Source organism: Lathamus discolor, chromosome 14 (genome assembly GCF_037157495.1).
Source record: "Lathamus discolor isolate bLatDis1 chromosome 14, bLatDis1.hap1, whole genome shotgun sequence".
Lineage (NCBI taxonomy): Eukaryota > Metazoa > Chordata > Aves > Psittaciformes > Psittacidae > Lathamus > Lathamus discolor.
In genome coordinates this window covers 104,543-115,011 of record NC_088897.1, presented here as the reverse complement: position 1 = coordinate 115,011, position 10,469 = coordinate 104,543, and the positions used below count along the sequence as shown (strand labels likewise).

At 47.9% G+C, this 10,469-nt stretch overlaps 1 protein-coding gene across 1 annotated transcript; it reads right to left on the bottom strand.

The window, feature by feature from the left end:
• Positions 1-470: 470 nt before the first annotated feature.
• On the bottom strand, positions 471-972 carry LOC136021881 (NOP protein chaperone 1-like). The gene is given in 1 exon segment (XM_065694556.1): positions 471-972. A coding segment is annotated over 1 exon segment (468 nt). The 3' UTR covers positions 471-504.
• Positions 973-10,469: the final 9,497 nt, after the last annotated feature.

Sequence of the window (10,469 nt, the reverse complement as noted above, 5' to 3'; positions counted from 1 at the left end):
TTTTTTGCGCTTCAAGAAATTGTTTAATATTGAAGCATTGTGCATAACACTTCACAGGACATGGGATACAAAAAACGAAGCTTTCTTCTTCGTTAACTCTTCCCTGCCCTTGAAGCAAAAACCTCTTCCAGCACATTACAAAAATCTTCCTCCAACAATCTTTCTTCAACAAAGCAACAGAATAATTTTAACTTAACTAGTTCTAAGTGCTGCAAATGTTAGCTGCTTTCTTAGTCTTATCTGCTATGACATTAACTTCCATGTCGCTCGATGAATAAAACCGTACTTAATTCTTTAGAAATCCAGCCTGTCTCAGTCATGAGTGGATCCTAAATTGTCCACCATGTAAACTACAGCATTTCACATGATCCTGAGGGATGCTACATCAGGAAACAAGGTGTTTTTTAAGGGCCAAGTCTTCAAAGTAAGAAACATGATTTGGGGTTTTCGGTGAGTTTGGTTTGGTTAATTTATTTTATTTTATTTTTATAAAATAAAATAGATTTACTTGTTCACTTTGCTGTCCAGAATTTCTATTTTGCCTTTTTCTCCTTTTTGTTTAGGAAACTTAATGTTGTCTATAGTCACTTCGCCAGCTATATAGTCATCCTCAGATTCTGAGTCATCTCCTGAAGTTAATATCTCTTCATCTGTATCAGAATCGCTCAGTTCAACTACAGCCACATTCATTTCTATAACTTTTTCTGTTGCACCGTCTAGATTTTCAATATCAAACTGATGAGCAGGTGCTGTAACCATTTTTCTTCTTAGCTCATCATTTGCGTGGGCCATCTGTGGTAAAAAGCTCTGTACTCAGTCCAAAAGGCTACTCCTTGGCATCCTCACTGTCTGTAAGGCTGTGGCCTCCTTGCTGCTGCATTTTGATCTGATCAACAAAGCTTCTTCTAGCCCTCCTCGGAGCCCCACGGCCAGCAGCTCCTGCGAAGCAGCCGCACCGCCATCCCCTGCCATGCCCCCTTCACTTTAAGGACTGAAAACATCCATAAAACAGAGACTTCTTCCTTAGCGATTTTTTCCCAAGCTCAAAGGCTTCTCCAACCCCCTGGATTAAGTCCTTCTCCTTAATCCAGAGCAACAATCTTTTTAGCATAGCTTCATCATACGCTATCCCTCTCGCAGAGAGGATATGTCGGAAGAGTTGAAGTACTGCATACTTATGTAGGGAATTAATAATGAACGTTTGAACTTTGATCCCGCAGGAAAAGAGCCAGGGTTGAAAGTTGTTGCTGGGCATCTTCAGCACACAGTGAGCTTTGCAAGGGTGACACACACATTGCTGTCTCTCCTGACTTTCTACCTCAAAGTGCATTTGAATCCAACATCTCCGGTGCCTGCTCTCGGCTGAGCATAGCAGAGTAAAGCACGAACATTTGAACTCTGCTCCCAGAGCCAAAGAGGCAGGGGTAAAAGATGTTGCTGGGCATCTTCAGCACTCAGTGCACTTTGCAAGGGTGACACACACATGCTGTCTCTCCTCACTTTCCTACCTCAAAGTGCATTTGAATCCAAAATCTCTGGTGCCTGCTCTCGGCTGAGCACAGCAGAGTAAAGCACGAACGTTAGAACTCTGCTCCCAGAGCCAAGGAGGCAGGGGTAAAAGATGTTGCTGGGCATCTTCAGCACACAGTGAGTTTTGCAAGGGTGACACACACATTGCTGTATCTCCTCAGTTCCTAACTCAAAGTGCATTTGAATCCAACATCTCCGGTGCCTGGTGCTGGCTAAGCACAACAGGGTAAAGCACGAGCGTTTCAACTCTGATCCCACAGCCAAAGAGCCAGGAGTGAAAGATATTGCTGGGCATCATCAGCACTCAGTGCGCTTTACAAGGGTGACACACACATTGCTGTCTGTCCTCACTTTCTTACCTCAAAGTACATTTGAATCCAACATCTCCGGTGCCTGCTCTTGGATGAGCACAGCAAAGCACGAACATTTGAACTCTGCTCCCACAGCCAAAGAATCAGGAGTGAAAGATGTTGCTGGGCATCTTCAGCACAGAGTGAGCTTTGCAAGGGTGACACACACATTGCTGTCGCTCCTCACTTCCTACCTCAAAGTGCATTTGAATCCAACATCTCCGGAGCCTGGTGCCGGCTGAGCACAGCAGAGTAAAGCACGAGCGTTTGAAGTCTACTCCCACAGGAAAAGAGCCAGGTTTAAATGTTGTTGCTGGGCATCTTCAGCACACAGTGAGCTTTGCAAAGGTGGCACATTGCTGTCTCTCCTCACTTTCTACCTCAAAGTGCATTTGAAACCAGTATCTCGGGTGCCTTGTGCCGGCTGAGCACAGCAGAGTAGAGCATGAACGTTTGATCTCTGCTCCCACAGGAAAAGAGCCAGGTTTTAAAGTTGTTGCTGGGCATCTTCAGCACGCAGTGAGCTTTGTAAGGATGACACACACGGTGCTGTCGCTCCTCACTTTCTACCTCAAAGTGCATTTGAATCCAACATCTCCGGAGCCTGGTGCCGGCTGAGCACAGCAGATTAAAGCATGAACGTTTGAACTCTGCTGCCACAGGAAAAGAGCCAGGGTTGAAAGATGTTGCTGGGCATCTTCAGCAGACAGTGAGCTTTGAACGGTGACACACACATTGCTGTCTCTCCTCACTTTCCTACCTCAAAGTGCATTTGAATACAACATCTCCGGTGCCTGCCCTCAGCTGAGCACAGCAGAGTGAAGCACGAACGTTTGAGCTCTGCTCCCACAGGAAAAGAGCCAGGTTAGAAAGTTGCTGCTATGCATCTTCAGCACACAGTGAGCTTTGCAAGGGTGACACACACGGTGCTGTCTCTCCTCACTTTCCTACCTCAAAGTGCATTTGAATCCAACATCTCTGGTGCCTGTTGCTCTCTGAGCACAGCAGAGTAAAGCACGAACGTTTGAACTCTGCTCCCACAGTGTCGTGAAAGGAAGACTTGGACGACTCAATATGAGTTACCAGCAAGCTTCGTTTATTGGGCTTCTACATTCGGTTAATATAACAGTGAATATGCAAATACTAGGCACTTGATTGGTTCTGGCACAAATAAGGCATTGTGTAAGCTCTATATTTTTGCAGCTACACTGTGCACCCCCCCACCATCCTCCTTCTCATGCACTTATCACTTAGTGTCCTTGGCTGTGATTGGTCATAGTATGTTGCTGTTTGCCGGTGTCCTTCAGTTCCTCATTATCTGGTGTGAGAAGTCTGCACCATGTTCTACACAGATGTCTTGTTTCAGCTGGTTGATGGGAACGTGACCTTTTGACCTTTTTCGAAAAGCCAATCCTCCACACCACAGGAAAAGAGCCAGGAGTGAATCATGTTGCTGGGCATGTTCACCACAAAGTGAGCTTTGAAGTGTGACACACACACTGCTGTCTCTCCTCACTTTCCTACCCCAAAGTGCATTGAATCCAACATCTCTGGTGCCAGCTCTCGGCTGAGCACAGCAGAGCGAAGCACAAACGTTTGAACTCTGCTCCCAGGGGTAAAGAGGCAGGAGTGAAAGATGTTGTTGGGCATGTTCAGCACACAGTGCGCCTTGCAAGGGTGACACACACATTGCTGTCTGTCCCCACTTTCCTACCTCAAAGTGCATTTGAATCCAACATCTCCGGTGCCTGGTGCCGGCTGAGCACAGCAGAGGAAAGCACTAACCATTGAACTCTGCCGCCACAGCCGAAGAGCCAGGAGTGAAAGATGTTGCTGGGCATCTTCAGTACACAGTGAGCTTTGCAACGGTGAAACACACATTGCTGTCTGTCCCCACTTTCCTACCTGGAAGTGCATTTGAATCCAACATCTCCGGTGCCTGTTCTCGGCCGAGAACATCAGAGTAAAGCACGAAGGTTTGAACTCTGATCACACAGGAAAACAGCCAGGGTTGAAAGTTGTTGCTGGGCATCTTCAGCACACAGTGCGCTTTGGAAGTGTGATACACACATTGCTGTCTCTCCTCACTTTCCTACCTCAAAGTGCATTTGAATCCAATATCTCCGGTGCCTGCTCTCGGCTGAGCACAGCAAAGCACGAAGGTTTGAACTCTGCTGCCACAGGAAAAGAGCCAGGTTTGAATGTTGTTGCTGGGCATCTTCAGCACACAGTGAGATCTGCAAGGGTGTCACATACATTGCTGTCTCTCCTCACTTTCCTACCTCAAAGTGCATTTGAATCCAGCTTATTCGGGGCCTGCTCATGGCTGAGCACAGCAGAGTAACCATGAACGTTTGAACTCTGCTCCCACAGCAAAAGAGCCAGGTTTGAAAGTTGCTGCTAGGAATATTCAGCACACAGTGAGCTTTGCAAGGGTGACACACACATTGCTGTCTCTCCTCACTTTCCTACCTCAAAGTGCATTTGAATCCACCTTCAAAGGCCATTCAAACCCTTCAGAACCCTCAAATGATGCTGCTGTACTTGTCCCTGTGGCTGGTGTAGCTGCTGTGCTTGCCGGCTCTCCCACCACCAGCTTCTGTTTTTCTGAGTCCAGATCTTCCTCCTCTGCCTTGCTGGGAAATGCTGCGTGGTCTCCTGCATCCTCCACTTGTCCTGGGTGCCTGAAGCTAGACCCAGCTGAGGCTCCCAAAGGTGGTATCTTGCTCTCCGCATCCTCCCAGGGCTCAGGCTCGCGAGAATCGGCAGGGGGCTGCCGGGAGATGCTCTCGGCCACCACGGGGCAGGGCTCGGCCGCGGGGCTCAGTTCCTCTGCTGCTTCCTCCCGCTGCTCAGCAGCTGCCTCCTTCCGCTCTTCAACCGCCCTGACTTCCTCCACCAGCAGCCATTCCCTCCTGGCCACCGGCCTCCAGCCCCGCTCCCGCCGCCGCCTGGTCCCCGGGGCAGCTCTCCCAGGCCACTTCAGCCTCGCTGGCTCCCGGGGCTGCTCCCCCTCAGCTCCCCGCAGCCTCACAAAGACGGAGGCGAGGACGAGGGCCAGGACGGTGAAGAGCAGTGGGACGGCCAGGTACAAGTCCACGGCCACGTCCATCCTGCGCTGTTGCTGGAGCCCAACTGTATTACAAGTCATTGCCATGAAGTACAATGAGACAAGGACGTTAGCCCAAGCCCCACACTTAATAAACACTATGACAGCAAATACCGGCTCTAGGTAATGTGCTACATTCTGAAAATGTGAGATCAAGAGAAGCAACTTTCAGAGCCAATAAATCAGCATTGTGATGAGTGACTATTAATCCAGTCAGATCTGTCGTTTTCTCAACCCTTCAGTCCCCACGTTAGGCACCAAAAAGAACTGTCGTAGTTTAAACCCTGTCAGCAAGCCAGCCACATAGTTTCTCTCTCACACACCCACAACCCCCCCCCTTCTTGCCCTCACCCTGACTCCTGGAGGAATGGAGAGGAGAATCAAAAGAATGCAACTCCCACAGGTTGAGATAGGAACAGTTTAGTTACTAAGATATAATACAAATCACTGCTGCTACCACCAATAATAATGATAAAGGAAATAACAAGGGAAGAGAATACAACACCTCACCACCCACCGACCAATAAAACCCAGCCCAACAGAGCACCGACCGATACCTCCTCCAACCCCCGCAGTGCCCTAGCCCTTCCAGGTAACTCTCTCTTACATCCTGGGCATGACGTGCTGTGGTATGGAATGCCTCTTTGGTCAGTTTGGGTGAGGTGTCCTGTCTCTTTCTCCTCCCGGCTTCCCCTCCTCCCTGGCAGATCATGAGGCTCAGAAAGTCCTTAGTCAGTCTAAACATTTGAGCAGTAACTAAAAACATCGGTGTTATCAGCTCTGTTCCCAGGCTGGAAGTCAAAAACACAGCGCTGCACCAGCTACGAAGAAGAAGAAAAAATGGCTGCTGCTACTGAACCCAGGTGTCGTGATTTAAACAAAATCATGCAGTCGTTCACTCACTCCCCCACTTCTTTCCCTCCCTCTACACCCAGAGGGATGGAGAGGAGAATCAAAAAGAATGCAAATCCCACGGGTTGAGATAAGAACAGTTTAGTAACTAAGGTACAACACAAACCACTACTGCTACCACCAGTAATAATAATGATAAAGGAAATAACAAGGGGAAAGTATACAACACCTCAACAGCAGCTGACCGATAACACGCCCCACCCCACCCAACCAAGCGCTGACCGATACCTCATCCAACCCTGCAGTGCCCTAGCCCTTCCAGGTAATTCCCAGTTACATCCTGGGCATGACGTGCTGTGGTCTGGAATACCTCTTTGGCTAGTTTGGGTCAGGTGTCTTGTCTCTGCTTCCTCCTGGCTTTCCCTCCTCCCTGGCAGAGCATGAGGCTCAGAAAGTCCTTGCCAGACCAAACATTTGAGCAGTAACTAAAACCATTGGGGTTATCAACACTGCTCCCAGGCCAAAAACTCAAAACACAGTGCTGCACCAGCTACTAAGAAGGAGAAAAATAACTGCTACTGCTGAAGCCAGGACACCAGGACAACTACGAAAGAGAAACCTCTTATAAGCACAATGTAATAGCGATCAGGATCCATCTCCTTAGGAAGATCAGCATCAGTATGATTGTTACCTCAACACCACAAAGTATTATGACTGGAAACAAACAAAAGTTACATTTAGCAAGAACCAAACCAACAGGGTGCCTCTGTAATTCCCTTTCCTCTCCTGCCTTGTGTTTTGCACTATTGTTCATGACCTTGATAGAATTCTCTGCTGGAGCAGCTCTTTCTTTCTCTCACTGCAGCTGCTAACCTTCAACCCCACTTCACAGCTTTGTGGGGGCAAATTCTACATGCCCAGAGTTTGTCAGAACGGGCAGGACCCTGACAGCTCACCCTTAGCAAATGCTGCTTTTCATAACAAGCATTTTGCATGTTTATACTCTAATGCTGCTCATTTGTAGTATTTAGATACAACAAATAAAAAGGAGATGAAGAGTCAACCATCTCCTGAAGAGTGCAGTTTTCAGATACATACTCCTCTAAAATTTACATGTACTTAAATCAATAGGCTTGTCTCAGCATTAGCTTGGTGTGAGCTCCTTTCCCCTCATTTGAGTTAAAAAAACCCGAAGAGGCTAAGACAGTGCAGTTTTGGACAAAAGATTTTCACCTTCCAGTTGTGCTGCTGGAATCACACAAACTTGCTCTAAGGTTAGAGAGCTGAGAGCACCATGTCCCGGAACATTTCCTCTCTTAGTTGTGAGCAATGTTTGATTCATAACCCACATCTTATTTAAAGAGCCGGCTTCTTCTTAACTCAAATGATGAACAAACCAACTAGGAGAGGAGCACTGCTGGATCTAGTACTCACCAACAAGGAGGGTCTGTTTGAAGTGGTGATGGTCTATGGCAGCCTTGGCTGCAGTGACCATGAGATGGTGGAGTTTAGGATCCTGTGTGGGAGGAACAGAATACCTAGCAAGGCCACAATTCTGGATTTCTGAAGGGCCAACTTTGGCCTCTTCAATCAATTGCTAAGGGAAGTTTCATGGGAAAGGGTATTAAGTGGTAAAGGGGCTCAAGATAGTTGGTCAGCATTTAAGGACCACTTCTTCCAAGCTCAGGATCAGAGTGTCCCAATGGGTAGGAAATCAAGTAAGGGAGCTAGGAGACCAGCATGGTTAAACAAGGAATTGCTGGGCAAACTCACATGGAAAAAGAGAATCTACGGATTATGGAAGGAGGGGCTGACCACTTTAGAGGAATATAGGACAGTCGTTAGAGGATGTAGGGAGGCAATTAGGACAGCTAAGGCCTCCTTGGAACTTAATCTTGCAAATCAGGTTAAGGACAATAGAAAGGGCTTTTTCAAATACATAGCAGATAAAACTAACACAAGAGGCAATATAAGCCCACTGTTGAACAAGGTGGGTGCCCTGGAGACAGAGGATTTAAAGAAGGCAGAGCTGCTGAATGCCTTCTTTGCCTCTGTCTTTACTCCTGCAGACTCCCCCTGGAGGTCCAAGATTCCTGTAGCCCCAGAAGGAGTCAGGACAAAGGAGGAGTTTCCTTTGGTAGATGAGGATTAGGTTAGGGATCAGTTAAGCAGTCTGGACATCTATAAATCGATGGGTCCGGATGGCATACACCCGCGGGTGCTGAGGGAGCTGGCGGAGGTCATTGCTCAGCCACTCTCCATCATCTTTGGTAAGTCATGGGAAACGGGAGAGGTGCCTGAGGATTGGCGGATGGTAAATGTCACACCAGTCTATAAGAAGGACAAGAAGGAGGACCCGGGTAATTATAGACCGGTCAGCCTTACCTCCATCCCTGGAAAGGTGATGGAACAACTTATTCTTGACACCATCTCTAGACGCATCAAGGATGACGGGGTCATTAAGAGCAGCCAACATGGTTTTACCAAGGGGAAGTCATGTTTGACCAACCTTATAACCTTCTATGAGGAAGTAACTAGGTGGAGGGATGATGGTAGAGCAGTCGATGTGGTTTTTCTTGATTTCAGTAGGTCATTTGATACTATCTCCCATAGCATCCTCATAGATAAGCTAAGGAAGTGTGGGCTTGATGATCAGGTAGTGAGGTGGATCAAGAGCTGGTTGAAGGGAAGAAGGCAGAAAGTTGTGGTCAGTGGGGTAGAATCTAGCTGGAGGTCTGTGACTAGTGGAGTACCTCAGGGGTCGGTGCTGGGACCAGTGCCGTTTAATATTTTCATCAACGACCTGGATGAGGGAACTGAGTGTACCCTCAGCAAGTTTGCTGATGATACTAAACTGGGAGGAACAGCTGACACACCAGAAGGCCGTGCTGCCACTCAGCGAGACCTGGATAGGCTGGAGAGTCGGGTGGGGAGAAATTTGATGAAATTCAACAAGGGCAAGTGTAGTCTTGCACCTGGGGAAGGACAACCCCATGGACCAGTACAGGTTGGGGGTTGACCTGCTGGAAAGTAGTGAAGGGGAAAGGGACCCGGGGGTCCTGGTGGATAGGAGGATGACCATGAGCCAGCAATGTGCCCTTGTGGCCAAAAAGGCCAATGGCGTCCTAGGGTGTATTAGAAAGGAGGTGGTTAGTAGGTCAAGAGAGGTTCTCCTCCCCCTCTACTCAGCCTTGGTGAGGCCGCATCTGGAATATTGTGTCCAGTTCTGGGCCCCTCTGTTCAAGAAGGACAGGGAATTGCTTGAAGGAGTCCAGCGCAGAGCCACAAAGATGATTAAGGGAGTGGAACATCTCCCTTATGAGGAGAGGCTGAGGGAGCTGGGTCTCTTTAGCTTGGGACTGAGGGGTGACCTCATCAATGTTTACAAATATGTAAAGGGTGAGTGTCAGGATGATGGAGCTCGGTTTTTTTCAGTGATGTCCAGTGATAGGACAAGGGGCAATGGGTGTAAACTGGAGCATAGGGGGTTCCATGCGAACATCAGGAAAAACTTTTTTACTGTGAGAGTGACAGAGCACTGGAACAGGTTACCCAGGGGGGTTGTGGAGTCTCCTACATTGGAGATATTCAAGGTCCGCCTGGACAAGTTCCTGTGTGATGTACTCTAGGTTACCCTGCTCTTGCAGGGGGTTGGACTATATGATCTTTTGAGGTCCTTTCCAACCCTTGGGATGCTGTGATTCTGTCTGATTTCTATTTGCATCAGTTCAAAACCTACTGCTGCAATAGGAAGTAGAAGAATTCTCTGGACTCCACCTCCAGAAGGCGGAGTCTTAAATGCCTGAAGCACACCCCCTCTGACCCTGAGACACATCCATTAATTCTGGATGCCTTAGAGGGTTAGACAACATTTAAACCAGCCCAGCAGCGGTGAATGGTTACACACAGCAGGCCCTGTCTCCTCCTGCTGAAACCAAGAAGTTTTGTGGAGGGAGAGGAAGACAAAGGGATAGTACCCTCAGCTGTGGCGTGTCTGGAGATTTGCAAAGGGACAGGGGAATCGGCTTCGGGTCCCACAGATCAGACACAGTCTCAGAATCCAGACCCAGACAGTCAGAGATGATGTTCAGTTGCGAACCCAAGTACTATCAGCACCCCTAGCCATCAGAACTGCACGTGGCAAGTGACCCCTGTGGTGCTCAGAGCCACAGACTTTCTTCAGAAAAAAGTTTTTGTTACACACATTTCAGCACCTATTTTTTATATGGTTCTTCAGGAAGGAATACATAGTCAGGTTCCTTTGAAGCTGGTCTCAATCCAGCTCAGCTCGGTTAAGTTAATGTAGCTTGTCCCAAGCATTGTAAAAGGAAAACAATGTCAGTCCATGATGAGCTCTAGACTAGGACTGAGAGGACCTGTTTTCTTAAAGGACTTTTAACTGATTCACTGGGTGACTTCGGAAAAGTAACTTAATTCCTGAGTACCTCAATTTACTCATCTGAAAGTGACACTGACCTCTGGATAAACTGTACATTGGCTGCTAAGAATCAGGCAGGGGAGTTACAAGGAGAGACTTAATAAAATCCTAATATTATCTAGGGCCAGCATGCTAAAAAGCTCTGCCTCAACAATATGTAAAGATGCTCATGAGCTCAATGATCCAACAC